The 18,993-nt window shown below is 40.9% G+C and overlaps 1 protein-coding gene across 13 annotated transcripts in view; it reads left to right on the top strand.

The window, feature by feature from the left end:
- LOC106999260 (uncharacterized) overlaps positions 1 to 18,614 on the top strand; it is a 58,463-nt gene extending 39,849 nt beyond the window's left edge. For 4 of the 13 annotated variants that reach the window (XR_013395870.1, XR_013395869.1, XR_013395862.1 and 1 more), the window contains one exon: positions 4,126 to 7,027. Coding sequence is in view for 1 of the 13 variants with exons in the window: in XM_077940112.1 (XP_077796238.1) it covers positions 2,299 to 2,439; positions 4,126 to 4,258; positions 5,059 to 5,129; positions 9,062 to 9,151 (435 nt within the window). In the remaining 12 variants the exon portion in view is untranslated. Of the gene's footprint in view, positions 1 to 2,280; positions 2,440 to 4,125; positions 7,028 to 9,061; positions 9,362 to 9,434; positions 9,529 to 12,512 lie in introns of those variants that run through there. The other 9 variants (XM_077940112.1, XR_013395865.1, XR_013395873.1 and 6 more) reach the window with 9 other exon arrangements.
- The last annotated feature ends 379 nt before the right edge of the window (positions 18,615 to 18,993 follow it).

Below are 18,993 nucleotides of genomic sequence, written 5' to 3'. Positions count from 1 at the left end.
AAAATTTTTTGTAGAGATGTGAATTCACTGTACTGCTCAGGCTGGTCTTGAACTCCTGAGTTCAAGTGATCCTCCCACTTTGGCTTGCCAAATTATTGGCAAGCCAAATTATAGATGTGAACTATATAATTTGCTCCAGGCAAGAGCTCATTTTGTTTGCTAATGGGGTTCTTGGTATCTTTTCATATTTGAGGCTTTGGTGATAGTGCTGGAGTATTACACTCACCATCCGAGGTTTACAGGACTTTTGTTTTAATATTGAACAGATGGAACTGTTTAGTTCTGCATCTTTGCAGGCACAGAAAATGTGCCTACCAGAACTCTGCTTTATATCCATTTAAAACAAAAAGTAATACAGTAAAACTTTGCCTGGCTTTGAAAGAAAAGAGTATTCTGATTTAATTCTATTAACTTGGAAGTGTAAAGGTGAAAGAATTCAAAACTTACATTTCCTGTTGAATACAATTTGAAAATATAGGCAGTGATGCCACTTTTCTTCTCTAGTAAGTTTGGACATTCTGATCTACTTGGTGTTTTATTATAGAACTACTAGTGTGCCTGCAACTTACATTGTGAAGGCACATTTTAAAAACTTGAGAGGTAAGAGTGTAAATGGTATTGAGTGAGATCAGGCTGGATGAGAACTGACACTTGTAAATACCCTTTTTAGACAGAATCTCTGACTGCCACTTGTTTTCTTATTTAACTCATAAAAATAAAACACATCGGATGGAGGGTGGGAGTAGGAAGGAGATTTATGTCTTTTAATTACATGTCATTGTTTCATATCAAGACAGAACATATAGTATCCCTGGCTTTGGACCTACAGAAGGAAACATTTTTCTACCTGCTGTATGCCAGAGGTTCTTGAACACCTGGAGGGATTACTGCAGCACAGATTGCTGAGCCCTACTCCAGAGTTTCTGATTCACCAGGTCCAGGGTGGGGCCTGAGAATTTGCATTTATAAAAAGTTCTCAGGTTCTTCTGGTGCTGCTAGTCCAGAGGCTACATTTTTGAGAACCACTCCTGTCTACTAACTGTAAATTGCAGAACTCTAGAAAAAAGCTTAGTTTTGTGTGGGAAAAGAAGTACACAGATTATGGAGGAAGTCATGAAAGAGTCAACCCTTGATCCCAGTCTAGTGTGGAATTCAGGTAACAAGCAATACACAGTGACGTAACACAATTCTTGGTTTTCATGATTGCAAGTCATAGCCAAGTATCAAGTGAGAAATTCAGTTTCATTTGAAAGGCTTAGAGAGGCCAGGTGATTCTAGAAAAATAGGCCTTGTATTTGCCTTCAAGTGGTGAAGAGTGCTTATTAAATTGAAAGCTTTGTATTTTCTTTTTCTTTTTTTTTTACTATTTTATTTTTTTTTGAGGTGGAGTCTCACTCTCACCCAGGCTGGAGTGCAGTGGCATGACATTGGCTCACTGCAACTTCTGCGTTCCGGGTTCAAGTTATTCTCTTGCCTCAGCCTCCCGAGTAGCTGGCATTGCAGGTGCCCACCACCACACCTGGCTAGTTTTTGTATTTTTAGTAGAGATGGGGTTTCACCATGTTGGCCAGGCTGGTCTTGAACTCCTGACCTAAGGTGATACACTTGCCTAGGCCTCCCAAAGTGCTGGGATTACAGGTGTGAGCCACCACAACCAGCCCAAAAGCTTTGTGTTTTTAAAGATATTAGACATGTTTCTTGTTTTAAAAATTAATAATGTAGGATAATAAGAATAATGTTTTTCCAAAAAAGAGAAATCATTGTGATTATTTTACCTTATTGGAATGTTGGATAAAAAGTCCACTTCATTAATAATCAAACATGCTATGGATTTTCCGTTTTTATAGGATTTGTGTTTCAATTGAGGTAATACTGATAATTCTTGTGCTCCATCTGAAGATGAAAAATATAGGCCAAAATCATCAACCATGGATAGATGCTGGATAATGAAGACAGCTCTGGAGGAACACAGACACACACACACACAGACACACATATATAAAGGATAAACACATATATTTTTTAAAGTTTATTTTTAAAGTTTTAAAGCAAAAGCCAGCCCCTCCCCTCTCCGAGATTGGATGGCCCCTCTCCTCTCCTGGAGTAGGCAGGCCCCGCCCCCTCCCAAAGTGGGAGGGGACAGCAGTTGCATGGTCAGCTTTCCTTGTGATGCCACAGGTTTCTCTGGACACACTGCTGCCTGGCCACGCCTACTTTCCCTTTCATCTTCCTCATTGACCAATAGACTTGGAGCATTAAGGCCATGCCCCTATTCTACAGTCTAGTGGTTCCCTGGTTATGCCTCCTCTGGCTCAGTGGCACAGCTGCCTGGTAGGTGACTGGAGGTGTTCGCTGATGTGGCCCCAACCCTGCTTCCCTCCCCACCCCGTGATGTTAGAAGAAACTCGACAGAGCAAATTGGCAGCAGCCAAGAAAAAGGTAAAACTCACCACGTCATGGCCCCCCAACCCAGCCACAGATCCCCTCCAATGACAAAACCGTTGCCAGAGTCCATACCAGTCCTGAGGAATACCGGACTGGGCCACCCAACCCCGGCGCCTCTGGGCTCCCCTCACCAAAGTCTTGTCAGTCAGCCCCCCCCTTCACCAAGCAGCCCAGCCCCTGACCTCGCCAATCACCCCAGGGTGATGTTGGGTGGGTGACTCCTGGGGCTCCCTGTTCCATATTCAGCCCTCACATCCTGCTATGCCAAGCCTGACCTCCCTGGATTTTTTGGACTCACTTCTCTAAGGACCTGGGTCCCCCAGCCCCAGCCAACCCCCATTGCCAGTCATCCCTTGGTGACTTTGGGCTGGTGACTCGTGGGGTTCCCTGCTGCTCGTGGGGTTCCCTGCTGCAGACTCTGCTCTTCCCTCCTGCTGACCCAAGTCTGACCTCCCTGGGCTCTTTGGACTGGTGTCTCTAAGGACCTGGGTCCCAGCCTTACGTCACCTTCCCACATCGTGGTTCAGTGACTCAGCCATTGCACTGATGTGGTTCCTCCCACCCCCAGGAGGAGTGGAATGTAGTGATGTCACAGTCCTCCTAGGAACTGTCATTGCTGCTGCAAGACCAGCCTTTGATCTTACGACCCAGTCCCCTGAACATTCTCACCCCATTTCTGGTTCCTCTGGTTGCAGCACAAATTTCCAGCTGGAAGGGGAATGGGGAATATGGGACCTAGGAACAAGAGGTTACAGGCTGCCTTATTCCCTTCTCATAGACATTGACAGTGGGAAAAGCCTACACATCCCCCATGAACTAAAAACGTTGACAGTATCTCTGGGTGGCAATGGGGTAATTGTTTTGGGTTGGTTGTCTCCCAGGTTTCTATTCTCCAGAGAGACTTTAACATTTTTTTCTGAGTTCTCCACCTCATATTCTAATTCTCCACAGTTCTGGGACCAGACTGCCCTTCAGTCAGTGGTCTCCGAAGTGAGATTTGCTCATCTGTGGAATAGATCTTGGGAAACTGAACTTGACAAGCTTGAATCTTCCTCATATCATCCCAAGTTGGGGTACTTTGAGTGCCACAGGATAAATGTGGGAGATCTTTCTGAAGCATCAGTTTCCCTCGATTCTCCTAAGAAAAAACATTAAAGTACTTAGGGATGACAGTCACAGAGGTTTCTAAGAGTATATCACAGTTCTCTCTGAAATGAGACTTGGGTTATCCTCTTTCTGAAAAATTTCCAGATTTAACAAAAAAGCTGGCTTCTGCCAGGAGGGCACATTGATATAAAATTTGAGAGGTACTGGTGCACTTCTTCACACTAACAGATGTGTGAGGATGTATGACTAAACCACAGAGTGCAGTTCCTGCCTAATTTATGTTTACTTTTCTATCTCTGACTCCGGTTTTGGTTCCTGGCAGCTGCTGATTTGTGGCAAAACCCCAGAGCTTGGAGTCAGAAGACTGAGTATAAATTCCATCATTGCCCCCCTACTTTTTTTTTTGCCCATAATATCCATCCCTCACAGACACTGATTGTGACAACACCTTGTACAGTTGTTGGTGGCATTAAATCAGATGGTGTATAAGAGTATTTTGCAAAAACTATAAAGGAGGATGTGGTGGTAGGGGCTGGTAGTTCTCATGAGTATTACTGCTCTTCTTTCCCACAGCTAAAAGAATATCAGCAGAGGAACAGCCTTGGTGATCCGGCAGGAGCGAAGACAAAAAAGAAAAAAACTGAAAGTAGTACTGAGAAGACCACTTCTGATTCTCAAAGCAGTTTCAGGGAAAACTTCTCTCCAGGTTTTATCTGAAGATATTTCCTTTTTCACCATAGGCCTATAAGTGCACCCGAATATCCCTTTGCAAATTACACAAAAACAGTACTAGCAAACTGCCTAATGAAAGAAAAAGGTTAACTCTGTGAGGGGAATTCAAACAACACAAAGCAGTTTCTCAAAAAGCTTCCATCTAGTTTTCATCCCAGGAAGTGTCGTTTTTCACCATATTTTTCACAGTGTTCCCAAATGTTTCTCAGAAAGCTTCTTATCCGTTTGTCTCTGAGGATATGTCCTTTCTCACCACAGGCTTCAAAGCACTCCCAAATATCCCTTTTTAGCCTTGACACCAAAAGTGTTTCCACACTGCTCTCTGAAAAGAGAGGTATAACTCTGTGAGTGGAATGCATACATCACAAAGCAGTCTCACAGAAAGCTTCTCTCCTGTTTTTATCTGGAGTTATTTCCTTTTTCACCAGAGGCCTCAAAGGGCTCCCGGATATGCCTTCTCAGACGACACAGAAAAAGTATTATCAAACTGCTATATGAAAAGAAAAGGTTAACTCTGTGAGAGGAATTCACATGACCCAAAGCAGTTTCTCAGAAAGCTTCCTTCTAGTTTTCATCGGAGGGTATTACCTTTTCAATCATAGTTTTCATAGCGTTCCCAAGTGTCCCTTCTCAGATTCCACAAAAACAGTGCATACAGAGTGCTCAATCCAAAGGGTTGCTTCATTCTAGGAGGCAAATACATATGTCACAAAGCAGTTTCACAGAAAGCTACGCTCCAGTTTTTATCTGAAGATATTTCCCTTTTCACCATAGGCTTCAAAGCGCTCCTGAATATCCCTTCGCAAATTACACAGAAAGAGTCCCAGCAAACTGCTCAAACAAAAGTAAGCGTTCACTCTGCAAGGGGAAATCACACAACACAAAGCAGTTTCTCAGAAAGCTTCCTTCTAGTTTTCATCCGAGGACGCTTCCTTTTCCACCATATTTCTCATAGTGTTCCCAAATGACCCTTCTCGGATTCCACAAAAACAGCCATTTCAAACTGCTTAATCCAAAGCGTAGTTTAGCTCTATGAGGTGAATACACACATCACAAAACAGTTACTCAGAAAGCTTCTTTCCAGTTTGTTTCTGAGGATATTTCCTTTCTCACCATTGGCTTCAAAGCGCTTTGAAATATCCCTTGTTAGCTTTTACACCAAAAGTGTGTACACAGTGCTGGATGAAAAAGGTGGTATAACTCTGTGCGTGGAATGTACACATCACAAAGCAGTCTCTCAGAAAGCTTCTCTCCCGTTTTTATCTGGAGTTATTTCCTTTTTCACCAGAGGCCTGAAAGGGCTCCTATATACCCTTTCTCAGGTGACACAGAAACAGTGTTATCAAACTGCTATATGAAAAGAAAAGGTTAACTCTGCGAGAAGAATTCACATGACCAAAAGCATTTTCTCAGAAAGCTTCCTTCTAGTTTTCATCCAAGGACGCTTCCTTCTCCACAATATTTTTCATCGCGTTCCAAATGTTCCCCTCTGAAATTCCACAAAAACAGTGATTTCAAACTGCTCAATCCCAAGGGTTGCTTAACTTTAGGTGACGAATACACACATCACAAGGCAATTTCTCAGAAAGCTTCTTTTCAGTTTTTCTCTGAGAATATTTCCCTTCTCAACAGAGACTTCAAAGCTCTCTGAAATATCTGTTGGTACCTTATACACCAAAGGTATTTCCACAGTGCAGTATGAGAAGAGAGGTATAACTCTGTTAGTGGAGTGCACACATCACAAAGGAGGCTCACAGAAAGCTTCTCTCGATTTTTTATCTGGAAATACTTCTTTTTTGACCATAGGCCTGAAAGCGCTCCCGAGTATCACTGCACAGTTTACACAAATACACCGTCAGCGAACACTTCAGTGAAAGGCATCTGTTAACACTGCGAGAGTGTTTCACACGACACAGAGCAGTTTCTCAGAAAGATTCTGTCCAGTTTTCATTTGAAGATAGTTGTTTGCTCAACATAGGCCTCAGGGCACCACCGAATGTGCTTTCGTGGATTCCTCAAAGACAGAGTTTCCAAATTGCGCAATGTAAGGAAGCTTTATCTAGATGAGTTGAATGAACATATCACAAAGCAGTTTCTCAGAAAGCTTCTTTCCAGTTTTTATCTGAGGATATTTCCTTTTTCACCTTAGGCTTCAGTGAGCTCCGAAATATCCCTTGGTAGCTTTTTCGCTAAAAGTCTTTCCATCCTGCTCTATGAGGAGAAATGTATTACTCTTCGAGTGGAATGCACACATCACAAAGCAGTTTCTCAGAAAGCTTCCTTCTAGTTTTTTCATCCATGGATGCTTCCTTTTCCACCATATTTCTCATAGAGTTCTGAAATGACCCTTTTCGGATTCCACAAAAACAGCCATTTCAAACTGCTCAATCCAAAACGTGGTTTAGCTCTATGAGATGAACACACACATCACAAAGAAGTTACTCAGAAAGCTTCTTTCCAGTTTGTTTCTGAGGGTATTTCCTTTCTCGCCATTGGCTTCAAAGCGCTTTGAAATATCCATTGTTAGCTTTAACACCAAAAGCGTGTACACAGTGCTCGATGAAAAGGGTGGTATAACTCTGTGCGTGGAATGCGCACATCACAAAGGAGGTTCACAGAAAGCTTCTCTCCAGTTTTTATCTGGAGATATTTCCTTTTTCACCAGAGGCCTGGAAGGGTTCCCGCATATCCCTTCTCAAGTGACACAGAAACAGTGTTATTAAACTGCTATATGAAATGAAAAGGTTAACTCTGTGAGAAGAATTCACACGTTCAAAAGCAGTTTTAGAAGAATTCACATGATCAAAAGCAGTTTCTCAGAAAACTTCCTTCTAGTTTTCATCCGAGGATGTTTCCTTCACAATATTTTTCATAGCGTTCCCAAAGTTCCCCCTCAAAAACAGCGATTTCAAACTGCTCAATCCCAAGGGTTGCTTAACTCTAGGTGACGAATACACACATCACAAAGCAGTTGCTCAGAAAGCTTCTTTCCGGTTTTTCTCTGAGATTATTTCCCTTCTCAACAGAGACTTCAAAGCTCTCTGAAATATCCCTTGGTACCTTATACACCAAAAGTGTTTCCACAGTGCAGTATGAGAAGAGAGGTATAACTCTGTTAGTGCAGTGCACACATCACAAAGGAGACTCACAGAAAGCTGCTCTCCAGTTTTTATCTGGAAATATTTCCTTTTTGACCATAGGCCTGAAAGCACTCCCGAGTATTGCTGCGCAGTTTACACAAAAACACCCTCAGCGAACACCCCAGTGAAAAGCATCTGTTAACACCGCGAGATTGTTTCACACGACACAAAGCAGTTTCTCAGAAAGATTCTGTCCAGTTTTCATTTGAAGATAGTTCTTTGCTCAACAGAGGCCTCAAGGCACCACTGAATGTGCTTTCGTGGATTCCTCAAAGACAGAGATTCCAAACTGCTACGTAAGGAAAGCTTTATCTTGATGAGTCGAATGAACATATCACAAAGCAGTTTCTCAGAAAGTTTCTTTCCAGTTTTTGTGCACACATCACAAAACACTTTCTCAGAAAGTTTCTTTCCAGTTTGTTTCTGAGGATATTTCCTTTCTCACCATTGGCTTCAAAGCGCTTCGAAATATCCCTTGGTAGCCTTGACACCAAAAGTGTTTCTTCACTGCTCTCTGAAAAGAGAGTGTTAACTCTTAGAGTGGAATGCACACATCACAAAGAAGTTTCACTGAAAGCTTCCTTCTAGTTTTCATCCGAGGACGCTTCCTTTTCAACCATATTTCTCATAGCGTTCCCAAATGAACCTTCGTGGATTCCACAAAAACAGCCATTTCAAATTGCTGAAACTCTGTGAAATGAATTCACACATCACAGAGCAGTTTCGCAGAAAGCTTCTTTCACGTTTTTAATTGAGGATATTTCCTTTGTCCGTATAGTCTTCATGGCCATCTCAAATATCCCTTCCCAGATTCAAAAAAAAGACTAGTAACAGAATGCTCCATGAAAGAAAAGTGTATCTCTGTGAGATGAATTCACACATCAGATAGCAGTTTCTCAGAAACCTTCTTTCTAGTTTTCATCTGAGGATATTTCCTTTTTCACCACAGGCCTCAATGCGATCCAAAATATCTCTTCTCAGATTCCACAAAAACAGTTCTAGCAAACGGCTCCACAAAATACATGTGTACCTCTGTGACATGAATTCACACATCACAAAGCAGTTTCTCACAAAGCTTCTTTCTCGTTTTTCTCAGAGGATATTTCCTTTGTCACCGTAAGCTTCATGGCACTAAGAAATATCCCATTGCAGATTTTAAGAAAACAGTGTTGGCAAACTGATCAATGAAAAGAAAAGTGTAACTCCGTGAGTTGCATTCACGCATCACAACGCAGTTTCTCAGAACGCTTCTTTCATGTTTTCATCGGAAGATATTTCCTTTTTCGCCACAAGCCTCAATGTGCCCCCAAATATCACCTTGCAGATTCCACGAACACAGTGTTAGCAAACTGTTTCATGAAGAGAAAGGTGTAACTCTGTGAGATGAATTCACCTATCACAAACTAGTTTCTCAGAAAGGTTCTCTCTGATTTTTATCTGAGGGTATTTCCTTTGTCCGTATAGACGTCATAGTGATCCCAAATATCCCTTCCCAGATTCAACAAAAAGAGTGGGAACAGAATGCTCCATGAAAGGAAAGTGTATCTCTGAGAGATGAATTCACACATCAGATAGCAGTTTCTCAGAAACCTTCTTTCTGGTTTTCATCTGAGGATATTTCCTTTTTTTTACCACAGGCCTCAATGCGCTCCCAAATATCACTTTGCAGATTCCACGAAAACGGTGTTAAGAAACTGCTTCATGGAGAGAAACGTGTAAATCCGTGAGACGAATTCACACATCACAAAAAAGTTTCTCAGAAAGCTTCTCTGATGTTTTTAATTGAGGATATTTCCTTTCTCAGTGTAGGCCTCAGTGCGATCCAATATATCCCCTATCACATTCCCCAAAGAGAGTGATAATAGACTGTTCCATGATATGAAAGTATAACTCTGAAATGAACTCACACGTCATAAAGTGGTTTCTCAGAAAGCTTCCTTCTAGTTTTCATCTAAGGATATTTCCTGTTTTACCCTAAGTCTCTATGCGCTCCCAAATATCTCTTTGCAGATTCCACGAAAACAGTGTTAGCAAACTGCTTCAAGAAAAGAAAGGTGAAACTCTGTGGGATGAATTCACACGTCACAAAGCAGTTTCTCAGAAAGCTTCTTTCTGATTTTTATCTGAGGGTATTTCCCTTGTCCGTATAGACTTCGTAGCGATTCCAAATATCCCTTCCCAGATTCAACAAAAAGAGTGGTAACAGAATGCTCCATGAAAGGAAAGTGTATCTCTGTGAGATGAATTCACACATCAGAGAGCAGTTTCTAAGAAACTTTCGTTCTAGTTTTCATCTGAGGATAATTCCTTTTTCACCACAGGCCTCAATGCCCTCCCAAATATCACTTTGCAGATTACACGAAAAAAGCATTAGGAAACAGCTTTATGGAGAGAAACGTGTAACTCTGTGAGATGAATTCACACATCACAAATCAGTTTCTCAGAAAGCTTCTTTCTGGTTTTTATCTGAGGATGTTTCCTCTGTCTGAGGAGTCTTCAGAGCGATCCAAAATATCACTTCTGAGATTCCACAAAAACAGGGCTAGCAAAGGGCTCCACGAAATACATGTGGAACTCTGTGAGATGAATTCACACATCACAAGGCAGTTTCTCAGAAAGCTTAATTCTGCTTTTTATCCGAGGACAATGACTTTGGCCGTGTAGTCTTCAAAGCGATTCGAAATATCCGTTCTCAGATTCCACAAAATCAGGGCTAACAAATGGCTCCAGGAAATACAGGTGTAATTCAGTGAGTTGAATTCACACCTCACAAACAGTTTCTCAGAAAGCGGCTTTCTTTTTTCAGCTGAGGCTATTTGTGATCTCCAAGCGCCCCCGTGTGTCTCTTTGCACATTCTGCGAAAACACTCTTAGCAATCTTCTCACTGAAAGCAATGATGTCACTCTGTGAGCTGAACTCACCCACAACCAGGCAGTTTCTGAGAAGGCCTCTCTGCAGTTTTTATCTGAGGATATTTCATTTTTCACCATGGGATTCAACGATATTCAGCTATCACTTCTGAGGTTCCACAAAAACGGCGCTAGCAAACTCCTCCATCAAAGAGTGGTTTAACTCTGTGAAATGAATTCACACATCACACAGCAGTTTTGCAGAAGGCTTCTTTCACGTTTTCAGTTGAGGATATTTCCTTTGTCCGTATAGTCTTCACAGCGAAACAAAACATTCCTTCCCAGACTCAACAAAAAGAGTGGTAACAGAATGCTCCATGAAAGAAAAGTGTATCTCTGTGAGATGAAACCACACATCACAAAGAAGTTTCTCAGAAAGCTTTCTAGTTTTTCTGTGAGGACATTTCCTTCGTCCGACGAGTCTTCATAGCAATCCAAATTATCACTACTCAGATGCCACGAAAAGAGTGCTTTGTCACCGTAAGTTTCATGGCACTAAGAAATATCCCATTGCAGATTTCAAGAACACAGTGTTGGCAAACTGATCATTGAAAATAACAGTGTAAGTTTGTGAGTTGCATTCACACATCACAATGCAGTTTCTCAGAATGCTTCTTTCCAGTTTTCATCTGAGGATATATCCTTTTTCACCATAGCCCTCAATGCGCTCCCAAATGTCACTTCTCAGATTCCACGAAAACAGTGTTAGCAAACTGCTTCATGAAGAGAAAGGTGTATCTCTGTGAGATGAAACCACACATCACAAAGAAGTTTCTCAGAAAGCTTCTTTCTAGTTTTTCTGTGAAGACATTTCCTTCATCTGAGGAGTCTCATAGCGATCCAAATGATCACTTCTCAGATGCCACGAAAAGAATACTAGGAAACGGCTCCCCGAAATACATGTGTAATTCTGTGAGATGAATTCACACATCACAAAGCAGTTTCTCAGATCACTGCTTTCCAGTTTTCATCTGAGGATATTTCCTTTTTCACCACAGGCCTCAATGCGCTCCCAAATATCACTTTTCAGATTCTACGAAAACAGGGTTAGCAAACTGCTTCATGAAGAGAAAGGGGTAACTCTGTGAGATGAATTCACACATAACAAAGAAGTTTCTCAGAAAGCTTCTCTCCAGTTTTCATCTGAGGATATTTCCTTCATCTGAGGAGTCTTCACAGCGATTCAAAATATCACTTCTCAGATGCCACAAAAAGAGTGTCAGCAAACAGCTCCACAAAATACATGTGTAACTCTGTGAGATGAATTCACACATCACACAGCAGTTTTTCAGAAAGCTTCTTTCTCGTTTTTATCGGAGGGTATTTCCTTTGTCACCATAAACTTCATGGAGCTAAGAAATATCTCATTGCAGATTTCAAGAACACAGTGTTGGCAAACTGATCAATGAAAAGAACAGTGTAAGTCTGTGAGTTACATTCACACATCACAATGCAGTTTCTCAGAACGCTTCTTTCCAGTTTTCATCTGAGGATATTTCGTTTTTCACCACAGCCCTCAATGCGCTCCCAAATATCACTTTGCGGATTCCACGAACATAGTGTTAGCGAAGGGCTCCATGAAGAGAAAGGTGTAACTCTGTGAGATGAATTCACACATCACAAGGAAGTTTCTCACAAAGCTTCTCACTGATTTTTATCTGAGGGTATTTTCTTTGTCCATATAGTCATCATAGCGATCCCAAATATCCCTTCCCAGATTCAACATAAAGAGTGGGAACAGAATGCTCCATGAAAGGAAGGTGTATCTCTGAGAGGTGAATTCACACATCAGATAGCAGTTTCTCAGAAACCTTCTTTCTAGTTTACATCTTAGGATATTTCCTTTTTCACCACAGGCCTCAATGCGCTCCCAAATATCACTTTGCAGATTCCTTGAAAACAGTGTTAAGAAACTGCTTCATGGAGAGAAACGTGTAAATCTGTGAGAGGAATTCACACTTCACAAAGCAGTTTCTCAGAAAACTTATTTCTACTTTTTAATCTGAGGATATTTCCTTCGTCTGGGAAGTCTTCACAGTGATCCAATATATCATTTCTCAGATTCCAAGAAAAGAGTGCTAGCAAACGGCTCCACGTAATACCTGTGTAACCCTGTGAGATGAATTCACACATCACAAAGCAGTTTCTAACAACGCTCCTTTCTCTTTTTTATCTCAGGATATTTCCTGTGTCACCGTAAGCTTCATGGCGCTAAGAAATATCCCATTGCAGATTTCAAGAAAACAGTGTTGGCAAACTGATCAATGAAAAGAAAAGTGTACCTCTGTGAGTTGCACTCACAAAACAGAATGGAGTTTCTCAGAACGCTTCTTTTCTGTTTTCATCTGAGGATATTTCCTTTTTCCCCACAGGCCTCAATGTGCTGCCAAATACCACATTGCACATTCCACAAAAACAGGGTTAGCAAACTGCTTCATGAAGAGAAAGATGTAACTCTCTGAGATGAATTCACATGTCACAAAGAAGTTTCTCAGAAAGCTTCTTTCACGTTTTTAATAGAGGATATTTCCTTTCTCAAGGTAGGCCTCAATGCGATCCAATATATCCCCTCTCACATTCCCCAAAGACAGTGGTAATAGACTGCTCCATGATGTGAAAGTATAACTCTCTAAAATGAACTCACACATCATAAATCGGTTTCTCAGAAAGCTTCCTTCTAGTTTTCATCGAGGATAATTCCTTTTTCACCATAGGCCTCAATGTACTCCCAAATATCCCTTTGCAGATTCCACGAAAACAGTGTTAGGAAACTGCTTCATGGAGAGAAACGTGTAAATCTGTGAGATGAATGCACACTTCACAAAGAAGTTTCTGAGAACGCTTCTTTCTAGTTTTTATCAGAGGATATTTCCTCTGTCTGAGGAGTCTTCATAGCATTCCAAAATATCACTTCTGAGACTCCACAAAAACAGGGCTAGCAAAGGGCTCCACGAAATACATGTGTAACTCCTTGAGATGAATTCACACATCACAAAGCAGTTTCTCAGAAAGGTTCATTCTGCTTTTTATTGGAAGATACTGACTTTGGCCTTATAGTCTTCAAAGCAATTCGAAATATCCTTTCTCAGATTCCACCATATCAGGGCTAGCAAATGGCTCCACGAAATACAGGTGTAATTCCGTGAGTTGAATTCACACATCACAAACAGTTTCTCCAAAAACTCCTTTCCTTCTTCAGCTGAGGATATTTCTGCTCTCAAAGCGCCCCCGTGTGTCTCATGGCACATTCTGCGGAAACACCGTTAGCAAGCTTCTCACTGAAAACTGTGATGTAACTCTGGGAGCTGAATTCAGCCACAACAAAGCAGTTTCTGAGAAGGTCTCTCTGCAGTTTTCATCTGAGGATATTTCATTTTTCACCATGGGATTCAACGATTTCCAAGATATCACGTCTGAGATTCCACATAAACAGAGCTAGCAAACTCTTCCAACAAAGAGTGGTGTAACTCTGTGAAATGAATGTACACTTCACAGAGCAGTTTTGCAGAAAGCTTGTTTTACGTTTTTAATTGAGGATATTTCCTTTGTCCGTATAGTCTTCATAGTGATCCCAAATATCGCTTCCCAGATTCAACAAAAAGAGTGGTAAGAGAATGCTCCATGAAAGGAAACTGTATCTCTGTGAGATGAACTCATACATCAGATAGCAGTTTCTCAGAAACCTTCTTTCCAATTTTCATCTGAGGATCTTCCCTTTTTCACCACAGGCCTCAATGCAATCCAAAATATCTCTTCTCAGATTCCACAAAAAGAGTTCTAGCAAACGGCTCCACGAAATACACGTGTAACTCAGTGAGATGAATTCAGACATCACAAAGCCGTTTCGCAAAAAGCTTCTTTCTCATTTTAATTGGAGGATATTTCCTTTGTCACCGTAAGCTTCATGGCACTAAGAAATATCCCATTGCAGACTTCAAGAAAACAGTGTTGGCAAACTGATCAATGAAAAGAACACGGTAAATCTGTGAGTTGCATTCACACATAACAATGCAGTTTCTCAGAACGCTTCTTTCCTATGTTCATCTGAGGATATTTCCTTTTTCACCATAGGCCTCAATGTGCTCCCAAACATCACTTTGCAGATTCCATGAAAACAGTGTTAGCAAACTGCTTCATGGAGAGAAACGTGTAAATCTGTGAGAGGAATTCACACATCACAAAGCCGTTTCTCACAAAGATCCTTTCTCATTTTTATCAGAGGATATTTCCTGTGTCACCGTAAGCTTCATGGCGCTAAGAATTATCTCATTGCAGATTTCAAGAAAACAGTGTTGGCAAACTGATCAATGAAAAGAAAAGTGTACCTCTGTGAGTTGCACTCACACAAGAGCATGCAGTTTCTCAGAACGCTTCTTTCCTGTTTTCATCTGAGGATATTTCCTTTTTCCCCACAGGCCTCAATGCGCTGCCAAATATCACGTTGCAGATTCCACGAAAACAGTGTTAGTGAACTGCTTCATGAAGAGAAAGATGTAACTCTCTGAGATGAATTCACACATCACAAAGAAGTTTCTCAGAAAGCTTCTTTGACGTTTTTAATTGAGGATATTTCCTTTCTCAGTGTAGGCCTCCATGCGATCCAATATATCCCCTCTCACATTCCCCAAAGAGAAAGGTGTAACTCTGTGAGAGGAATTCACACATCACAAAGCAGTTTCTCAGAAAGCTTCTTTCTGATTTTTATCGGAGGGTATTTCCTTTGTCTGTATAGTCTTCATAGCGATCCCAAATATCCCTTCCCAGATTCAACAAAAAGAGTGGGAACAGAATGCTCCATGAAAGAAAAGTGTATCTCTTAGAGATGAACTCACACGTCAGATAGCAGTTTCTCAGAAACCTTCTTTCTAGTTTTCATCTGAGGATATTTTCTGTTTCACCAAAGGCCTCAATGCGTTCCCAAATATCACTTTGCAGATTCCTCAAAAACAGTGTTAAGAAACTGCTTCATGGAGAGAAACGTGTAAATCGGTGAGACGAATTCACACTTCACAAAGCAGTTTCTCAGAAAGCTTCCTTCTAGTTTTTATCTGTGGAGATTTCCTTCATCCGGGAGTCTTCACAGTGATCCAATATATCATTTCTCAGATTCCACAAAAAGAGCGCTAGCAAACGGCTCCACGAAATACCTGTGTAACCCTGTGAGATGAATTCACACATCACAAAGCCGTTTCTCACAAAGCTCCATTCTCATTTTTATCTGAGGATATTTCCTGTGTCACCGTAAGCTTCATGGCGCTAAGAAATAGCTCATTGCAGATTTCAAGAAAACTGTTGGCAAACTGATCAATGAAAAGAAAAGTATACCTGTGTGAGTTACACTCACAGAACAGAAAGCAGTTTCTCAGAACATGTCTTCCCTATTTTCATCTGAGGATATTTCCTTTTACACCACAAGCCTCAATGTGCTGCCAAATATCACTTTGTAGATTCCACAAAAACAGGGTTAGCAAACTGCTTCATGAAGAGAAAGATGTAACTCTCTGAGATGAATTCACACATCACAAAGAAGTTTCTCAGAAAGCTTCTTTCAGGTTTTTAATTGAAGATATTTCCTTTCTCAGGGTAGGCCTCAATGTGATCCAATATATCCCCTCTCACATTCCCCAAAGACAGTGGTAATGGACTGCTCCATGATATGAAAGTATAACTCTCTGAAATGAACTCACACATTATAAAGCGGTTTCTCAGAAAGCTTCCTTCTAGTTTTCATCTGAGGATATTTCCTGTTTCACCCTAAGCCTCAATGCGCTCTCAAATATCACTTTGCAGATTCCATGAAAACAGTGTTAGCAAACTGCTTCATGGAGAGAAACGTGTAAATCTGTGAGATGAATGCACACATCACAAAAAAGTTTCTCAGAAAGCTTCTTTCTAGTTTTTATCTGAGGATATTTCCTCTCTCTGAGGAGTCTTCATGGCGTTCCAAAATATCACTTCTGAGACTCCACAAAAACAGGGCTAGCAAACGGCTGTACGAAATACCTGTGTAACCCTGTGAAACGAATTCACACATCACAAAGCCGTTTCTCACAAAGCTCCATTCTCGTTTTTATCTCAGGATATTTCCTGTGTCACCATAAGCTTCATGGCACTAAGAAATAGCCCATTGCAGATTTCAAGAAAACAGTGTTAGCAAACTGATCAATGAAAATAATGGTGTAAGTCTGTGAGTTGCACTGACACATCAAACAGCAGTTTCTCAGAACGCTTCTTTCCAGTTTTCATCTAAGGATATATCCTTTTTCACCATAGCCCTCAATGTGCTACCAAATATCACTTTGTAGATTCCACGAAAACAGTGTTAGCAAACTGCTTCATGAAGAGAAACGTGTATCTCTGTGAGATGAAACCACACATCACAAAGAAGTTTCTCAGAAAGCTTCTTTCCAGTTTTCATCTGGGGATATTTCCTTCGTCCAAGGAGTCTTCATAGCAATCCACACGATCGCTTCTCAGATGCCACAAAAAGAGTGCTAGGAAACGGCTCCATGAAATACAGGTGTAACTCTGTGAGATGAATTCACACATCACAAAGCAGTTTCTCAGATCGCTGCTTTTCAGTTTTCATCTGAAGATATTTCCTTTTTCACCACAGGCCTCAATGTGCGCCCAAATATTACTTTGCAGATTCCATGAAAACTGCGTTAGGAAACTGCTTTATGGAGAGAAAGGGGTAACTCTGTGAGATGAACTCACTCATCACAAAGCAGTTTCTCAGAAAGCTGCTGTCTAGTTTTTCTCGGAGGATATTTTCTTTGTCACTGTAAGCTTCATGGCGCTAAGAAATATCCCATTGTAGATTTCAAGAAAACAGTTTTAGCAAACTGATCAATGAGAAGAACACTGTAACTCTGTGAGTTGCATTCACACATCACAATGCAGTTTCTCAGAACGCTTCTTTAAAGTTTTCATATGAGGATATATCCTTTTCCACCATAGCCCTCAATGCGTTCCCAAATATCACTTCAGATTCCACAAAAACAGTTAGCAAACTGCTTCATGAAGAGAAAGGGGTAACTCTGTGAGTTGCATTCACACATCACAATGCAGTTTCTCAGAACGCTTCTTTAAAATTTTCATATGAGGATATATCCTTTTCCACCATAGACCTCAATGCACTCTCAAATATCACTTTGCAGATTCCACAAAAACAGTGTTAGCAAACTGCTTCATGAAGAGAAAGGTGTAACTCTGTGAGATGAAACCACACATCACAAGCAGTTTCTCAGATCGCTGCTTTCCAGTTTTCATCTGAGGATATTTCCTTTTTCGCCACAGGTCTCAATGCGCTCCCAAATATCACTTTGCAGATTCCACGAAAACTGCTTTAGGAAACTGCTTTATGGAGAGAAAGGGGTACCTCTGTGAGATGAACTCACTCATCACAAAGCAGTTTCTCGGAAAGCTGCTGTCTAGTTTTTCTCGGAGGATATTTTCTTTGTCACCATAAGCTTCATGGCGCTAAGAAATATCCCATTGTAGATTTCAAGAAAACAGTTTTAGCAAACTGATCAATGAAAAGAACACTGTAACTCTGTGAGTTGCATTCACACATCACAATGCAGTTTCTCACAACGCTTCTTTTAACGTTTCATTTGAGGGTATATCCTTTTCCACCATAGCCCTCAATGCGTTCCCAAATATCACTTTTCAGGTTCCACGAAATCAATGTAGCAAACTGCTTCATGAAGAGAAAGGTGTAACTCTGTGGTATGAAACCACACATCACAAAGAACTTTCTCAGAAAACTTTTTTCTAGTTTTTCTGTGAGGACATTTCCTATGACCAAGGAGTCTTCATAGCGATCCAAATGATCACTTCTCAGATACAACAAAAAGAGTGCTAGGGAACAGCTCCATGAAATACAGGTGTAACTCTGTGAGATGAATTCACACATCACAAAGCAGTTTCTCAGATCGCTGCTTTCCAGTTTTCATCTGAGGATATTTCCTTTTTCAACACAGCCCTCAATGTGTTCCCAAATATCACTTTTCAGAACAACGAAAACAGTGTTAGCAAACTGCTTCATGAAGAGAAAGGGGTAACTCTGTGAGATGAATTCACACATCACAAAGAAGTTTCTCAGAAAGCTTCTTTCCATTTTCATCTGAGGATATTTCCTTCGTCCGAGGAGTTTTCATATCGATTCAAAATATCACTTCTCAGATGCCACAAAAAGAGTGTTAGCAAACAGCTCCACGAAATACATGTGTAACTCTGTGAGATGAATTCATACATAACACAGCAGTTTCTCAGAAAGCTTCTTTCTCGTTTTTATTGGAGGATATTTCCTTTGTCACTGTAAGCTTCATGGCGCTAAGAAGTATCCCATTGCAGATTTCAAGAAAAGAGTGTTAGCAAACTGATCAATGAAAAGAACACCATAACTCTGTGAGCTGCATTCACACATCACAATGCAGTTTCTCAGAACGCTTTTTTAAAGTTTTCATCTGAGGTTATATCCTTTTTCACCATAGCCCTCAATGCGCTCCCAAATATCACTTTTCAGATTCCATGAAATCAATGTTAACAAACTGCTTCATGAAGAGAAAGGTGTAACTCTGTGATATGAAACCACACATCACAAAGAAGTTTCTCAGAAAGCTTCTTTCTAGTTTTTCTGTGAGGACATTTCCTT

This window comes from Macaca mulatta, chromosome 7 (genome assembly GCF_049350105.2).
Source record: "Macaca mulatta isolate MMU2019108-1 chromosome 7, T2T-MMU8v2.0, whole genome shotgun sequence".
NCBI classification, from domain to species: domain Eukaryota; kingdom Metazoa; phylum Chordata; class Mammalia; order Primates; family Cercopithecidae; genus Macaca; species Macaca mulatta.
The sequence above is the reverse complement of the archived record's forward strand: the minus strand, read 5'-3'. Positions and strand labels throughout refer to the sequence as shown.